At 40.1% G+C, this 18,636-nt stretch overlaps 1 protein-coding gene across 1 annotated transcript in view; it reads left to right on the top strand.

The window, feature by feature from the left end:
- The first annotated feature begins 724 nt into the window (after positions 1-724).
- Positions 725-18,636, top strand: part of LOC133445629 (kalirin-like) — a 47,077-nt gene continuing 29,165 nt past the window's right edge. The window contains 7 exon segments of the mRNA XM_061722953.1: positions 725-744; positions 5,327-5,519; positions 8,780-8,953; positions 9,722-9,805; positions 9,924-10,055; positions 12,815-12,937; positions 18,392-18,514. Coding sequence (XP_061578937.1) covers positions 725-744; positions 5,327-5,519; positions 8,780-8,953; positions 9,722-9,805; positions 9,924-10,055; positions 12,815-12,937; positions 18,392-18,514 — 849 coding nt within the window.

Raw genomic sequence — 18,636 nt, forward strand, 5'->3', positions numbered from 1 at the left:
ATACTACAAGTGAAAGGGCGTGCATGTTGGCTGCTTCTGCACAGCCCTGACTGTGGAATCAAATGCTGCTTTCTTCTCCACCTTTGCAGCAGCTGGAGAGCAGGATTTGATTTGCATCGGCGTGAAAAGTGCAAGCGTTTGCAGCAGACAGTCTGTTGTTTCAAAACAGTCTGCAGATGCTGGAGGGAGAGAAAACGGCAAAGAGAAAAACTGATCAGTAGTCAGTCACAGCGACTGCCAACTCCAAACTCAGCCTCAGCCGTGTCAGTGCTTGATATTGGTTTTCTTTTGAAGTGTGTTTGACTGGAAGCTCTGCAGCATGAAAGCAGTTCTCCTATTGATAATGAAAGATCTTCATCATCTCTAGCGCTGACTCTGGCATCCTTATCAGTAGAGACACCTGCTGAGACAGCGAGACAACAACCGGAAAGAGGAAAAAAGACATTTGAAGCTCTTTTTTGGCATAAGAGTTTATATGTATGTCATACAGTCTTACATGAAAAGAACAGAAAATAGAAAAACAAAAAGGGTTCGAGCAGATTAATTTATTGGCTACTCGGGAAAAATAATGTCTGATAGGAAACAATGTTGGCTGATAACCTCACTAGTTTTGGGCTGACATTTGGCCTTGAATCTTGGCACTGAGTCAGGTAGAGTGTGTCTGCATAAACAAGGTCACATAAAACATGGCCCAAAACCACATTTTCTGTAGGACCTTGGGGCCATGCCTTTCCCTCGCAACAGGTGACCCCTGTCAAAGCCTGCCAGTGCTGTACATTTAAAAAGTACAGCACACATCTAAAAGTATCGGCATTCTAGGAAAAACTAGACACATATTAAACCTAAAAACATTATACATACTTTATAATTCATTCATTTTACCGTATCTGACGTACTGTGTGGAGATTTGGGGAAATACTTTTAAAACCAATCTTCAACCCATTTATGTAATGCAAAAAAAAGCAATAAGAATCGTAAATAATGTAGGATTTTATCATCACACAAATGTTTTGTTCTGGAAATCAAACGCACTAAAATTGACTGACCTAGTTGAATTTAAAACGGCACAGATAATATACAAAGCAAAGAATAATTCACTCCCCTGCAACATACAAAAACTGTTTAAGGATAGAGATGAATATGAGTTAAGGGGGGAACATAATCTCAAACAACCAACAGTTAAAACAACACTTAAAAGTATGTGTATTTCAGTTACAGAGGTTAAGTTGTGGAATAGCTTGCCAGATAATCTGAAACAAAGTAAAAACATCATACAGTTCAAAAATAGTTTAAACACATCATGATTAGTAAATACCAACAAGATTGAAGGATAAGACGCAAGAGAGAGAATTATGGAATTATGCACGTAATAATTACTGATCTTTTTGTCCTTGTTTTAATCAGGACTATTTACTATTTACTTTTCCTTTTTTTTTTCTTTTCTTACTGGTTCTTTGTTGTTACATATATTTTTCTTTCGTGTTTGCTTCTTTTTTGGGTGAAATGCTAGAAAGCATTTGTTATAGAAAGTTTAAATAATAATAATGTGAAGGTTAAAGGGTAGGCATTTATAAGCTCAGAGCTTCAGCCTACTCCTTTTCGATCCAAATGATTACACGATATGTTATGAATGAGTGTACCATACTGAGCACGTGATCGAAATAAATAAATAAATAAACATTTCAAGTCCTCTGTAACCCAACGTGGACACAAATGTGCAATCAAGGACGTTGGTATAACGTCTAAAATGCAAAGGGGCGGAGGAAACAACACCAGGTGTGGCCCATGACACGCTGCCCATTTTTGGCCCAGATGTGTCTAAATGATCTCTGTCAAATAAAGTCCAGTTTGCTAAAAGAAGTAACTTGTCCAAATATAGTATGAAGAGCGCCTCAGAGCGCCGGCAGTCCAGGCTGAGCTGAAGTTACTGATTCTTGTGCCAAACCTGCCAAAAGCAAGATCACCGCAATCAGTTCAGAGAGTTGAATAATAACACAGAAATGCATTGTTTCATGTTTACTTGGCAAAAGGAGAACTAGATCAGAGGGCTACTTTCTGGATTCAGATGTGATGCTGCTTGTCTTGAGAAAACAGCAGCGTATGACGTTGTTGGTGCGAGACCGGGTTAATAAAAGCAAGATGCTCGGAGCCACCACCAAACAAAGTCTCTTTACAGTGCCAAGACTAATTAAGGCTTTGGAAACAAAATCCAAGAGTGCATTAAGTCTGTCCTGATTACTTTAGATTCATATTAGTTATGTTTTTTTTTGTTATGAATTTACTTCAACGGTCCTCTGTGCGGCTTAATATGTTATAAATGACTTTCTTTCAATATCCAAGGATATACAAGGATTTCTAAGGAATATCGTCAGTTCTGGGATTTATTTCCTATAGTTTTCTCCAGTGCTAACTTTATTTAATTTCTAGTCATGAAATACCACCCTATTGACCAACCATTCATCATTATATTACTGGTCTGCCATCAGACTTGGACTACCAGACACATAGGGGCCAAATCTAAGCCATTTATGGCTATTTTCTCTCAACTGCGGCAAGAGTTATGTTGACCAGATGTGGTCCAGAGGTCATAAGCTGGGTCTAACTTGGGTTATGACATTTACTATTGGGGCCAGATGTGTCACAGATGTCATACATTAGCTTTGGCCCATCTTACACTTAGTCGATGCTGCGGTACTGTTGTGAAAGCCAACCGTGGCCAACAGACCCAAAGAAAATGCGGATTTGGGGTATGATCGGGTGAATATGTGGCTGAGTGTAGGCATCAGCCACCCTGAGTCAACACCATCAGCCAAGGCCTCATGAAGGCCAAAGAAAACTGAAAACATCAGCCTTAAATTTCAGGGAGACATCACATAATTAGGTAAAGTAAAGTCAGATCAAATAGAAGCTGCGTGGCGATATGCAGCGTACCCTGTAGGCATTGGGACGATATGAAAATTTCATATCACGATATTAGTGGACAAAAATATCACGATTACGATATTATCACGATATTAGCGCGTCGCTTATAAAATTCTTAAAATGCAAGGAAAAACACTAACCGTGGATCCACTGGTTCCTTCAGAACATTTATTCTCAAATCATTCTCAACACAGTGACACTTGAGGTAGAGAACAAGTAGTGTACTGTAAATGTTATGCATTACAAAGTGTAAACTATAGTACCGGTACCGGTACTTATTTGAACTTTCTTTTTTTGTAAGAAAATACTTCCCTGAGAGTCGAAAGAAATAAGTGACAAATAGAAATAAAGTGACAAAGTAGAGCCAAATGCACACTGATTGTATTACTCTCTGAAACTTTAACAGTGGCTGGCTGCCTGCTACTTAGTACGGCTCTCTGGAAAAATAATAAAATAAAGGCACTGCTCTGTAGTATACAAAACAAAAGCTGCATGGCCAACACAAAGATTGAGTGAAAATAAAGTGCCACAGTAGTCAAATGCACACAGATTGTACTACTCTCTGAAAAAATATTAAATAAATAATAATAATAAATAATATTAATAAAATACATGAAAAAAATAACACTGGCTTCTACCTGGCTGGTAGCCTTGTGTGACCAAAAAAAAAAAAAAAGATTTGGCGATAATTACAGTACCCCACGATAACGTTATCGCGGCCGTTTTTTATCGCGATATACGATAATATCATATATCGCCCCATGCCTAGTACCCTGAACCAATTATTTCGCCTTGTTACTGAAGAAGTGAGATGCAAAAATATGGGACATTTCTGTCATCGGTTCAGTTGAAGATCTGAGCTGAGTTTTCATGTATGAGGAGGGCAGTGAGGAAAACCTCCAACAACTTACACATTTCTAAAGATGGATATTATATTTCTGGAATAGAGTGGCAACCTGTCCAGGCGTGCAACACACCCTGGACAGACTCCAGCAGTCCCCATTAACCCTGAGTGGAAAGAAGTGTCTATAGTGAGATAGTAATGAGATAGTAAACGGATAGATGGAGGCAGAGTTTAGGACAAACGTCCCATATTTCCAGGGTGCATACATAGGAGGTACCAAAAAGACCCTGAAATGCGCTGGTCAAATATTAAACTTGTATACATGACAGGTGTTGCTGGTGTCTCAATCCCTTTAAGATATTTGGATTCTCTTCAGCAGAGCCAGAACAGGTGTAGATGCTTCTCAGACCTGAATCCTGAATGTTGTGACCTTCACCTGTCTTTGCAGCGTCAGAAAACTCCTTGGTGATACAGTGAAAAACATTCACAGATTGCAGAAATCCCGCTCATTTGTAAAGAGTGGATGTGTAAATGTCAGGGTGCGTCTCTGAGGAGTAGCAGGACGGTTTCCAGTCCATCCTGTGCTTTCATGTGAACACGTTTACCTGTGTTACTGAATCTGAAGCATCATTCGATGCCCATCAGTCCCGCTCTGCTTGCCCCTGCTAATCGAGCTGCTGTTTCCATGGTGACGAGTAGAGTTTGTGCCTTCCTGATGCACATTAAAATGATGTCCTATTGTTGGATTAATATTAAGGCTCCGTGTGGGTGGGATGTGGAGGTAATTTCAGCAGATTTTACTCTCCAGTCAGCAGCGGCTGATGTTAAAGCCCATTACACTCCAACCAATACTTATCTGTTTATGTTTCCTGTCAAGTGATCAATGAACACCTTCATCAAACTTCTCCCTTAGGTAACAGTTCAATATTTTCCTGCAGATATGCGTAATCATTATGGAACCTTTGTGTCTATGTAGGTGCCCTCATTTTGCTCTTATTTACACATTTGAAAGTAGTTGAAACAGATCAGACATTTCTGAGCTTAATCCTATAGATATGTTCTGCAACATGTGGACAGAACATTGGTATCTAAAGATGGTTCGGGAGGAAAAAAACTCCCTCAGAGGGGATCAGTGGACCCTCCTCTAAGCCACAGAGGAAGTCAGCAGACTTCAGCTTGAAGAGCTGAAATGTTCGCTTGTAAATGTCAAAGCGATTTGATCGATAAGGCAGACTCTTTAACCACCGGAGCTGCATGTCTGATGAACGCCCTCCTGGAAAAGCATTTCTATCAGCTCCGAGTGAATCACTTTGGTCTGCCAATCAAACATGCATTTGCATTTGTCACGAAGTGTGCAGCAGCTTTTCTTCTTTTTCCATAATTTTTCCATCACTCACATATTGTTGTGGATTTGTCTTGTCACTTTGATTACGAAGACTCAGTTGATTATAGCCCTTAAAATGCAGAAATGAGGTTGTCAAGACAAATCACGAAATGTCTTGGCCTCTGTCTGTATTTTTTTAACTTTTTTCTTTCCACACATTCCGTGTCTTCCTTCAGCGAGGACGTCTGTAAACGTGGTTTCACCGTCATCCTCGACATGCGTGGCTCCAAGTGGGAGCTCATCAAGCCTCTGCTCAAGACCCTGCAGGAGTATTTCCCTGCTGAGATCTGCGTGGCGCTCATCATCAAGCCCGACAACTTCTGGCAGAAACAGAAGACCAACTTCGGAAGTGCAAAGTTCTCCTTTGAGGTCAGTTTCGTCCGCCATCGCCTCAGCTTAAGATGACCCATACTTCTAGGTAATTTATGTGATAAACGTAAAAGTTTCTGCTTGTCTGCTTATCTGGTTTACAGCCTCAGTTTGCAGAACCGCTGTACCACGTTACATTTTGTTGAAGTCAGATGGCAGAACAAAAGGTTTGGGAATCAGATTTATGCTTACGGGATAAATGTCAAAATTCACAAATGGCATGACTTCCTCGCGCAACCAAAACCACCAAAAAGATTTATGATGGTATGAATTAAAACTGACCATCTAAACATTAATGCTGTCACTCAAACGTTTAGGAAAATAAATTATTCTCCACATAGTCTACTTTAAAGGAATTACATGTAGGATTCAAAGTGCAAAACAACGGGTTGAGGCAGTCTCCAAAAGGAAAAGACCCTGTGCTGTTTGAATGAGCGCATGTCATTTTAGCGGGAGTTCATCCAACAGACAGTATCTCCTGCAAACAGAGACAAGGAAGACTGCTTACTGTGATCAAAACATTTACAGGAAATAAGTTGAAACAAACTTATTTGACCTGCTGTGCCTGGAACTCAAATCTCTGTCCTACGTCCTGGTTCTCACGGACCTAAAGGTCGGGACAATTGGTGTTGGGCTCAGCATGTTTGCCTTTAACAGATCACTTCTTTATGGCTGTTTTTCATTTGTTCTGAAGCCTGAAACTCTACTTTGCTGTCATGCGGGAGACTTTAGCCAGTCAAGGAATGTTTCTCTCAGGAAAGTGATCAGGAATCTGCAAAAACTTTGAATTTTTAGTCTTCACTCACTCACTTCACCAGGAGGAGATCTGGCATCCTGTAATTCCTCTGCTTTGATGTCGCCATGGCGCCCACCTGTGCATCTTAGAGCTCCCTGTGAGGTCCCAGGTGGAAAGGAAATTTTTTTTTTTTTTTTTTGCAGTCATTGTAGGAACAGTATACTATGAAATTATGACCACTCACTCATACTCTTAAATGATAATTTTGTGTGTAATGTGTAGGGATGGGCGGTATGGACTAAAAAATGTATCACAATTATTTCTGGCATTTATCCCGATAACGATAAAAATGACGATAAAAAAATACCAATTCAACTCCACCTTTTTAACTATAAATCTATCTCGCTCTCAGATCCGCCATGTTTGTCATCAACGGGAATTTATCTTTCTTTCTTTCTTTCTTTCTTTCTTTCTTTCTTTCTTTCTTTCTTTCTTTCTTTCTTTCTTTCTTTCTTTCTTTCTTTCTTTCTTTCTTTCTTTCTTTCTTTCTTTCTTTCTTTCTTTCTTTCTTTCTTTCTTTCTTTCTTTCCTTCCTTCCTTCCTTCTTTTTTCCCTTCCTTCCTCCTCTGCTCTTTCCTTCCTTCTTCCCTTCCTCTTTTCTCCCTTCCTTCCTTCCTTCCTTCCTTCTTTCCTTGTTTTCTCCCTTCCTTCCTTCCTTCCTTCCTTCCTTCCTTCCTTCCTTCCTTCCTTCCTTCCTTCCTTCCTTCCTTCCTTCCTTCCTTCCTTCCTTCCTTCCTTCCTTCCTTCCTTCCTTCCTTCCTTCCTTCCTTTCTTCCTTCCTTCCTTCCTTCTTTCCTCCTGCTCTCTCCTTCCTTCTTCCCTTCCTTCCTTCCTTCCTTCCTTCCTTCCTTCCTTCCTTCCTTCCTTCCTTCCTTCCTTCCTTCCTTCCTTCCTTCCTTCCTTCCTTCCTTCCTTCCTTCCTTCCTTCCTTCCTTCCTTCCCCTTCCTTCCTTCTTTCCTCCTGCTCTCTCCTTCCTTCCTTCCTTCCTTCCTTCCTTCCTTCCTTCCTTCCTTCCTTCCTTCCTTCCTTCCTTCCTTCCTTCCTTCCTTCCTTCCTTCCTTCCTTCCTTCCTTCCTTCCTTCCTTCCTTCCTTCCTTCCAAAAATCAGCTTTACACAAAAACGTCATCAAAGGGAATTTATCGTTTTTACCGCGACATGACAAATTCTTATCGTGAGGAATTTTTTTGACGGTTTATCGTGAACGGTAAAATATTTCCCATTCCTAGTAATGTGTACAAAAGCTCATGTATTGCAGTCAGGAGAATGTTATTTCATCAGTGTTAAAAATGCAATGCAGTGGGAAAGAAGCCGCTTCAGAGTCTGTCACTTCACCGGGAGGGAATCTGTGCCGTCAGAACTTGGTTGAATTCATTAGGATGTTGAAGTCAGTATCGATGGCCACACAAGCTTAAACTAATTAACAAGAAGACTCATTTTGACTAGACGTGACAGACATTTCTACATCTGACACACTGAACACAGCTCTTTTTCAAGAATGTAGAGCTATTCAGTGGTTTATGGTTTATATTGCAGATTCTTCTTCTTCTCCCCAGCTTGCTTCTCCATAAACAGGGGAGAACTAATTAGTGATTCATTGCAGCTGTGATACTGTAATTAGTCCTTCCTGGCACTGTTCTATAAACCACTGCCACTCATCTCCCCCACTATGGAGGATTTTTTGTGCCAAAATTAAATAAATAAATACATCATTAATTAATTAAAATGGGAATGAAATATATCATTAATTAATTAAATGTGTCATTAATTAATTAAAATTAGAATGAAATATGTCATTAATTAATTAAAATACAATTCATTTTAAGTAAAAATATATATTTATTATTTCAGCATTTAATTAATTAATGACACATTTAATTAATGATTTCGTGTTGCTGAGTCATGAAATGTAAATGTAAAACTGTCACGAAATCATGAACACGAAACACGAAATCATGAATTAAATGTGTCATTAATTAATTAAATGCTGAAATAATAAATATATATTTTTACTTAAAATGAATTGTATTTTAATTAATTAATGACATATTTCATTCTAATTTGAATCAATTAATGACACATTTAATTAATTAATTATATATTTCATTCCCATTTTAATTAATTAATGATGTATTTATTTATTTAATTTTGGCACAAAAAATCCTCCATACCCCACAGCTGAGTAGACACCACCCTTCTTGTTGGTAAAATAGGACATTTTGATGAAACAGGAGGGCTCATGTTGTATTATGGCCAAATGACAACAGAATAAAAATCATTTACGATACATTTTAAACTGGCTGCCCAGACGATAAGAAATATACTATTTTTTTCTGGATGTGATTAATGAATTAGCATTCGGATACCTTCATCATCACAGGTGGTATTTGTCTGTATTTCTCCAGCTACCTGCCTTTGTCTGGATGGTCCATAAATTATTGTGGTGTCTCTGTTTGTGTGAGCAGACCAGCATGGTGTCAGTTGAAGGTCTGGCCAAACTCGTGGATCCCTCGCAGCTGACGGAGGACTTTGAAGGTTCTTTAGACTACAACCACGAGGAGTGGATGGAGTTAAGGGTATCACTGGAGGAGTTCATAGCCAACGCGGTTCACCTGCTGTCCAAACTAGAAGACCTGCAGGTGAGGAGCCTAACATTCACTACGTTTACATGCAGTCAAAATTCGGGTTATTGCTAATATTCCGGTTACTGAAACATTCGGAATATTCCGTTTACATGCGTGAGAAAACAGGGTTATCTCTGTTTACATGGTAATTAATCATTCGGGATATCCCGATCAAACCAGCGACGCGCTGAGAACGTGATAACACAATTAGCGTCATTTCCGCTTCCTCTTCCTGTATCCAAATTCAAAACAAATGCGGCTTTGCGCAACTTTTCGCTCACCTTCTTTTAAATCTCGCTATCCCCGTACTTTCTACCGTCTACAAATGCCAAAATGTTCATATCCTTCATTACATTTATGAAGTGATTAGTCTCCTCCTCACTCCAAAAGTGCGGCGTGGTCTTGCGTTTCGCCGTGTTTAGAAGTACGTTCTGGACTCAAAAGACCAGGATTCGTTACGAACAGAGCATGCGCAGAAAAGAAATTTACAAACAAGTTCCGTTTGATGGGGATATTCCGTTAGGCGTTTATATGACCGAATATTCGGGTTTTAAAAGGAGTAACCATGGGGTCATATTCAAGTTTTTAAAAACCGGAATATGAGCAAATTCAGGTTATTCAAAGGGGTTATTGGTGTTTACATGGCCGTGCAAATTTGGGTTATTGCCAATATTTGGGTTTTAAAAGGGTTATTGACTGCATGTAAACGCAGTCAGTGAGGTTTCAGGGTGATCAAGGGCACCACCGATTCCAAAATAACAAATGGCTTCTTATGGTTTGCAGGAATCGCTGTCTAAGAAGGAGTTTCCTGCAGATGTGGAAGGATCTCGTCGGTTGATAGACGAGCACACACAGCTCAAGAAAAAGGTGCGAGTGCCTGATTGGGCAGAAGCCAGCAGACATCAGTTATTGCATCGTACAGCAAAATTAAAGCCTTGAATAAATACTGGAGTCAGTTTTCTTCTTTAATTTCATTTCCCTGCAGGTGCTAAAGGCTCCAGTTGAAGAGCTGGACCGGGAGGGACAAAGGCTGCTTCAGTGCATCCGATCCAGTGATGGATTTTCAGGGAGGAACTGCATCTCAGGGTCTGCTGATTTCCAGAGCCTGGTACCTAAGGTAACTCCCTGCAGCTGGGATCACATCCAACTCACTAACAAGACAAAATGTCAGCATCAATGTCAATTTTATTTAAAGCCCCTGTTAAATAACATGAGGTGAACCAATGTGCTGTATACTTAATATTTAACGTTGTAAGAGCTATACATTTAAATTCTATAAAAATGCATTAAATAGGTGACACCAAAGTATCAAGCTTTACTTGAGTGAAATATCAAAGGAAAGGTTTTTGTCTCCAGTAGCATCTTAAAAGGTTGTAACGAATCAGTTCTTTCATAAGTTGCTCCACAAATTAGGAGTTATATTCAGCTCCACTACTGTGTAAATGATAGCCATTGGAAAAGGTGGAAGAGCTTTATACCAGCTTAGTTTTCCTGAACAGTATCTGGTCGATTTATCAAAGTTGAAGTTAGGTACCAAAGGACCCAACCTTTTTTTTTTATGGATGATTATATGATTCCAGAGACCCAACACACATTGAAATGCAATCCTGTATTTACTGAAGATTGACTCTAAAAGCAACTAATACAATGAGACAAAGAGAACAGAACTGGGCTTGCGATGCTGCCCTGAGGAACTTAGCATACATATGATAAACAAAAAAAGCCCTGTAATGCTTTACTGAGTTATTTCACTTAAAGTTGAGTTGGCCATTTCCTTGGAAATTAAAATAAATGTCAGTGACTCATCGAGCACCTAGGGGGTGGTTGGTACGAAATATTTAATTGCACATGTAATTAGGAGCTAGCACAAATAGAGGTGGACAGTACTGGCTTAGAGCAGCACAGTCACAGCAGGACTTGACTTTCTCAGATTAGGGTCTTAGTTTATGTTTTAATAGAACAGATGTAAATATAAAGAAACAAAGAACACTTATACAGACTGCACAAACCCTGTGTTTCTGAACTGTAATTTTGAAGTCTGGGACCCCATGTTGACAAGAACTGACTCAACTTTGCTTATTCCAAATATGGGCAAATGGGTGGGACAAAGAAACCTGGGAAAGGCACATTCCCAACTTAGCTGAAGCATCCTATTTTAGTCTTCCTCAGTTAATGTTGACCTCTGATGTAAACTAGCATTTTATTCTTTCTGATCAAACAACCCTTTGAGGCTCTCTTAGCTCGTATGCTTTTTTTTTGCTGACAATGCTAAGCGCTAAGTGGCTATAGTGAGGGCGGCTAGTTATTAACGTCGTAGACTACAAAAGAGCTGTCACTCAAAAAAATCATGCCCCTTTATTAACCATAAATGTGTGTTTTTATATAATTTTACCTGATGATGTACATAAAGATCCATCCAACAAGACAATGGTGTGACTTCTAAAGATTAAAACCTTTTTTGGATTAGACTGTGACTGTTAATGTACAATATAATACAAAATATTTCTGGTTAAGAGAATTTGACCTGAATTTGGAGCCAGATCCTATTTTCAGTAGTTTTTTTTTTGTACGAGTAGTTAGCTGGATGTAGCACCTATTCTTAAAAGCGAAAATTAAACTGACCCCCCCCCCCCCCCCCCCCAAAAAAAGAAAAGAAAAAAAAAAACCCAAAACACTTTATTATCCCCATTGTTAAATAATATCATTGCAAGTACAATTACCCCAAAAAATTGAACAAATAACACAAAATAAGATTGGTTAAAAAATCAGCTGACAAAATGATGGAAAAGTGAAACTGTAGAGAAAGGCATGGTGGGAATCTGGTGATATTGTGGTACATCTGAGCCATTGATGTCATATCCCTTTTAAGTAGATGGAACAGACAGAAACTCACAGCCCAGTGTGCAGGAGCATCCCTGCACCAACACCTGGGGGCCATGGATGCTCCTTCACAGTAACCAGTAACAGTAACTTTCAGTTTTTTTACACGACTTGTTCTTAACGAACACTGAAGTCCTTTCTCCTTTGCACTTATTGCTATTTATGTCCGTCTGCTTATATCATATGAACTCACTGTAGAGATCCTTTGCAGACCAGAATATATTCTTACAACAGTTTAAATATCCTTTTCCTTTATATGTTCATCTAGCTCCTGCACAGCTTTGATGTCTCTTATTCAACTTGTCTAGATCTGGAGACTCATTCCAGGCATTACTTAGGCTTTGGAAAGTTAAATCAGGTGCTCCCACATGCACACAGCTTTCCCGTTGTCATGGTTACTCATCTGGAACTTCTTAACATCTGATGAAAAGAGCTAGAATCATTAGTGGAAAACCCTTGAGCCACACAGCATCCAAACCAGCACAGAAAAGGGCTCAAAATAAATGTTTAAACAGAAAGAAAATGGAACAAAATAAAAAAACAACAATAAGACCATAGCTGCCAACCAAGGGGTAGGATTTAAAAAAAAAGATTTATTGAAAATAAAAAAATCTGTAAGTAAAGAAAGGTTCTTCTTCATACTGTTCAAACAGCTGCAGAAATCATACCGCTGCCTGGGGCCTGAAAACACAGACATGATGAAATGTGCAGCAACTCTTCGCTTTGAAAACCTCAAAGTTTACGATCCAGCAGCTCAGAGGACAGGATGGACATCCCCATCCCCACCACTCCTGTTCTCTAGACCTCTCCATTATTATGTCAAAGTATGAAGAAGAAAATAATCGTAACATGTCAGTAATCAGATTAGCAAAATCAGTCCAGGTGTTTTGAACAGATGCAGCGTAAAAACCCAGAAGAAGTTGTACATTAGGACCGTTTGACAACCAGAATCTGCAGCAGGCCTCATCCAACCGTTGAATGTTTCCTTTTGGGCAGGTGGCCAGTCTGCTGGATAAGCTCCACTCCACGAGGCAACATCTCCATCAGATGTGGCACGTCAGGAAGCTGAAACTGGACCAGTGTTTCCAGCTGCGCCTGTTCGAGCAGGACGCTGAGAAGGTGAGCCGCCCCGGAGTCTCAATGAAAGAGCAGCGAGGGAGAATCAAAGGAGGGAAATGTCGATCTCATTTACGCCTGAGGCTTTTGCTGTGAAGTGCTACGCACATGAAGTGTTGACACAAAGGTCATCACAAGAAAGTGGAGCCGAACACATGTCGAGGAGAGGAAAAATGCTAATGTGATATTTCCTTACAAGATCAGGTTTTTTTTTCTTACACAGGTCTCTTACGAAAAGATTTGCTCCTTCTTTGTTCTTTTCACATCTGTATCGACAGAGATGTCTCCAGACTGCTTCACTTACAACAAACTAGGTTTACATTCTTCACCGAGTGGGTCGGAGCGACGTTCCTACAGTCCAAATCACCTCTGCAGCAGCTTTTACGCTGCGCCAAAGCCCCAGTGCCATTCACAAACATCAGGCTTCTGCCTGCTTTGGTCTATAGTCGGCATTCAGCACCACGTAATTCCAGACTGGTTGCAGGTGTTTATCAGCTCTTGCTCTGCTGCGCTCAGAGCGGCAAACGTGGACTTGGTTTCACGTGACCCAGTCATCTCTAAACAATTTACGGCTGAAGAAAGACGCTAACGACCCACAGGGGGGGATGGTCGGGCCAGTAATTTACATGTGACTCACAAGAGCGAACGTCCCGGCTACGACGGATTGTATGATTGATGAGATGTCAAAAACACCACAGAGAAGCCGCATTTCCCTTCTAATCAAGGTATTTTCACAGTGACATTGTGCAAAGTTGACATTGATCCAGAGCAGCTGCGTGGGTGTTTCACACACACACACACACATACACACACACACAGAAGCGTGTGTCGGCTGTGCCGGTATGTGCGCGGCAGCGGTAAATATTTACTGCAAAGCAAACAGAAAAGAGAAAACAGCCAGTTTTGGTCACTTTGTGACGGCGAGGCGCCGAGGGGGCGTGTGCACCGGTTTACTTCTCTGGGACTCGCTCAGCTCTTGTGGTCCAGCCGGGGAGACACAGTTGGAAATGACGAGGCATTTGTAGCACTTTCTTGGTAACTATGGCAACCCCCTAACTGAAGGTTGCACAGGCCTCAGACTGGTAGAAGATCCACGTGTAACAGCTCATGTCCAGTTGAGTCTTCTTCAGCAGTTATGAAGTTTGTTTATGGAGCTACCGTCGCTCTCCGGTGCTGATTGTTTGTGATTGTTATTTATCTCGTTTCTTTCCAGGGTTCCTTTGTTTTTTTTACAAGTTTATTATTGTTGAGAATTTATTTGAGAGAATATTATTTGTTAAAACGGGTTTTGTTGGAGAATAAATAAGTTAAAGTTATAAGATAATAATTCATTAAAAGAGATGTGTATATTTTAAGTTAAAACCAGAATTATCTCATTTTCTGTTTATTTGGTTGAGAGGACATTAAAACGGACTACCTTTCCCATGATGCTTTGCGAAGCAAATACAGGAAGTGAACGTGATGACGTCAGAGTCTGCTGTTGCGGGAAGAAGATGCTGTACCTTTTTTGAATAGCTGCACACGCTGTAATAATTTGCTGACCCTTTTTATTCACTAAAGAGTTCAATTTGAGCAAACGTCTCGCTTCGTCCTTTCTCCCGTTGCAAGAGTAAAAGCTGCAACAATTATTTTTTTTAATTTTGGTGGGTTATTTTCTATTATTTTTACCTTAAACAGACAAACAGGTGTCTGCAACGACGTTTTGTAAGCTCAGTCAGCTCCTTATATGTTGATTTCTGGGAGGTACAGTAGTTGTCCACTATTTCACAGATCTGTTTGTTGAATCCTTGGAGAAACCACCTCATGTCAGTGTCACACTTTGATATCCGCGCTTTTGTAAACTTGATGGGTTAATATTCTGTGTATTTTCTCTCTATGCTGGAAACGTGTACTGTTTTTCAGGGCACGTTGAGTCCCGTCTCTCTCTGATGTGTGTCCAGTGCTTCTTCAGAGTTTCCTTGGTGTTGGTGCAGTATTTCTCTTCTTTGTTTGTCCAGACACCTGAGCTGAAGATCTTTTTGTTTAAAGTTTGTCAAACAATCGTACTCTATGATGACTCAGTTTATTAGATTTGCTTCGAATCAACAACGTGAGTCCAGAGCTAGTTTCACACTGACCAGTGGCAAGAAATCGTTTGCATTTCTTCGCTATACTTGTGACCAGAGGGGGATAAAACGTGAAGCAAGCCAAAAGTGCAATCCTCAATCCCACTGGTCAATCCATGAAGAGAAACCAACTCGGACTAAAGAACTGATCCACAAGAAAACCTCTCTATGTCTATGCAGTTTTAGCAAGGTTTACACACCACTTACTGCCACTTTATTTAAAAAGTGACTTTATTGCTTTAGCACTGACGGAGGAGTTCAAGGTGGAGGTGGGACTGCATCAAGGACAGACTCTGAGCCCAGTCTTGTTCATGGTGATGGACAGGCGTCTGTGCATGGACCATGATGTTTGCAGATGACATTGTGATCCCTAGTGAGAGCAGGGAGCAGCTGGAGGAAAACCTAGAGAGGCGGAGGTATGGACTGGAGAAGAGAGGGATGAAAGTTAGCCGCAGCAAGACAGAATACATATGTGTGTGAATGAGAGGAACCCGAGGGGAACGGTGAGGCTACAGGGAGGAGAGATGAAGAAGGAAGAGGATTTTAAGTACTTAAGGTCAACAATCCAGAGCAATGGAGAGTGTGGAAAAGAGGTGAAGAAGCGTGTGCAAGCAGGTTTGAACGGGTGGAGAAACTTGTTAGGGGTGATGTGCGATAAGAGTATCAAGGCTATGCGAGATGGTTTCGAGGCCGTGGCACTGGGGGAAAGACAGGAACTGGAGTTGGAAGAAGCAGATGTTAAAATGTTGAGCTTCTCTTTGGGAGTGAGGAGGATGGACAGGGTCATGAATGAGCACATCAGAGGGACGGCACATGTTGGATGTCTTGCTGAGAGAGTCAGAGGCCAGACTGAGATGGGTTGGACATGAACAGAGGAATGATGGTGAATGTATCCTTGGAAGGATGACGAGGTTGGAACTGCCAGGAGGGAGGTCGAGAGAAAGACCAAAGAGGAGATTTATGGATGCAGTGAAAGAGGACATGAAGTTATATGGTGTGAGAGGAGGGACGCAAAACATGGGGTTAGATGGAGACGGATGATCGGCTGTGGCGACCCCTGAAGGGAACGGCTGAAAGGAAAAGAAGACTTTACTGCTCATGTTTCCCTTCCACGTAACACTGTTCTGATGTTTTATCAGCATTATTTTAAGATTTACTTTTTCAATATATAGCATTTTTATATTCCTATTTTAAAGGGAGCACCTAATTTTGCTTTACTAAGTGCTATATACTATCCACAATGACAGTGATGTCTATTATGTTATATTCTATATTTACATTAGTTGTTTCGTCCAGTGATAAAGTTCATTGTTACAGTAACAGTGACATTCCTGTTGGGCTGCATTAACACGTCCCCGAGCTTCTCAGTCAACAACAGAGCGAAGCATATGGAGCCAAATCAAGGCCAAAAGTTTTGCTAATTTGAAAATAAAATTTGAACCTGAAAATTCTTTTTTACAGTTTCAATTTTATTTTTTTCAGTATCAGATCTTTTTTTCAGTTTCAAATCTTTTTATTTCAGTTTCAAATCTTTTTTTCAGTTTCAAATCTTTTTTTTCCAGTTTCACTTCTTTTTTTTTCAGGTTCAGACTTTTGGCCCGGATCTGGCGTGGGGGGCGTGGCATCAACTGAGAGGGGCGTGGTATCATGAGTGACAGCAGAACAGAGAAGGCGGGGGATGTTCCTCAGTCCTGTTTCCTTCAGGAAACGTAGGTTGCAGAAGTTATCAGTAGAAGTTTGATTCAACGCTGTATATACACTATATTCACGTGATTGTCAGTGGAAAAAACTGATATTAGTGACACATTTCTGTTTAAAAAGCTGTTTTAGATCGTACTTGACACCAATCGCAGTATAAAAGCAATAAACTATGCCAGACTGTACAGTTCAACAGCCACACTTTAAAGTTTGACATTTCCCACTTCCACATACTACCAAGTACGGTCTAAAACTGCTTTTTAAACAGAAATGTGTCACTAATATCATATACTTTTCAATAATTCAATAATTTTTTCCACTGCCAATCACGTCAATATGGTGTATATACAGTGTTGAATCATACTTCTACTGATAACTAAGCAACATGACTGAGGAACGTCCCCTGCCTTCTCTGTTCTGCTGTCACTCATGATGCCACGCCCCTCTCAGTTGATGCCACGCCCCCCACGCCAGATCGGGGCCAAAAGTCTGAACCTGAAAAAAAAATTTGAAACTGAAAAAAAAGAAGTGAAACTGAAAAAAAAGATGTGAAACTGAAAAAAAAAGACATGAAACTGAAAAAAAAAGATTTGAAACTGAAAAAAAGATTTGAAACTGAAATAAAAAGATTTGAAACTGAAAAAAAAGATCTGATACTGAAAAAAATAAAATTGAAACTGTAAAAAAGAATTTTCAGGTTCAAATTTTATTTTCAAATTAGCAAAACTTTTGGCCTTGATTTGGCTCCATAAAAGCAGCTTCTATCACAAATTCATCTGTATAAATAAAGACACAGTGTGATGTTGTCATGTTTATTCTACTGACTGTAGAGAGTTGTTCCACTCTGGTCCTCCACGGCTGCTGTCCGTCATGTTTGAGGTGGTTTCCTGCGTCACCACACCTGATTCAAATGACTGGATCAGCACCAGCTTGTCCCCGAGGTCTGGACGAGTGTTTATGACAGTCTTTTGAATCAGATGCGTTGAAGCAGGGAAACCTCTCAAACATGCAGGAACGCACCCCTGCTGGACCAGAGTTGGACGACCCCGATCTAGCAGCATTTCACAGTTTCTAGGGATAGCTCTAGTGTACAGGACTGTCTCAGAAAATTAGAATATTGTGATAAAGTTCTTTATTTTCTGTAATGCAATTAAAAAAACAAAAATGTCATACATTCTGGATTCATTACAAATCAACTGAAATATTGCAAGCCTTTTATTATTTTAATATTGCTGATCATGGCTTACAGTTTAAGATTAAGATTCCCAGAATATTGTAATTTTTTGAGATAGGATATTTGAGTTTTCTTAAGCTGTAAACCATGATCAGCAATATTGAAATAATAAAAGGCTTGCAATATTTCAGTTGATTTGTAATGAATCCAGAATGTATGACATTTTTGCATTACAGAAAATAAAGGACTTTATGACAATATTCTAATTTTCTGAGACAGTCCTGTATATTTGTGTTATTTTTCAGCTTTTTATTCCAGCATCTGACTGATTTAAAGTAAATGTGAAGACGTTCTGGTATGTGTCTTTTATCAGGGATGTCAGTAATCATTGGCGTTCCACTACAGTATTCTCACCAAGGAAACGTATATATGTGAAATGTTGGAAGATCTCTGATGCGGCTGTACGGTGTGTGTGTGCAGATGTTCGACTGGATCAGCCACAACAAAGAGTTGTTCCTCCAGAGCCACACGGAAATCGGCCGCGATTACCAGCACGCCATGGAGCTGCAGACGCAACACAACCACTTCGCCATGAACTCTATGGTAGATCTCCCGTTGCACCTCAGTATTCAAAGACAGGAGAGAGGGAATACAAATTAGTCTTTCTGCTCACTAGACTCAGACTCTAGGGTTAATTAAGCTTTATTTTTGTATTAGTTTTTGTG

This window comes from Cololabis saira, chromosome 6, assembly GCF_033807715.1.
Source record: "Cololabis saira isolate AMF1-May2022 chromosome 6, fColSai1.1, whole genome shotgun sequence".
NCBI lineage: Eukaryota > Metazoa > Chordata > Actinopteri > Beloniformes > Belonidae > Cololabis > Cololabis saira.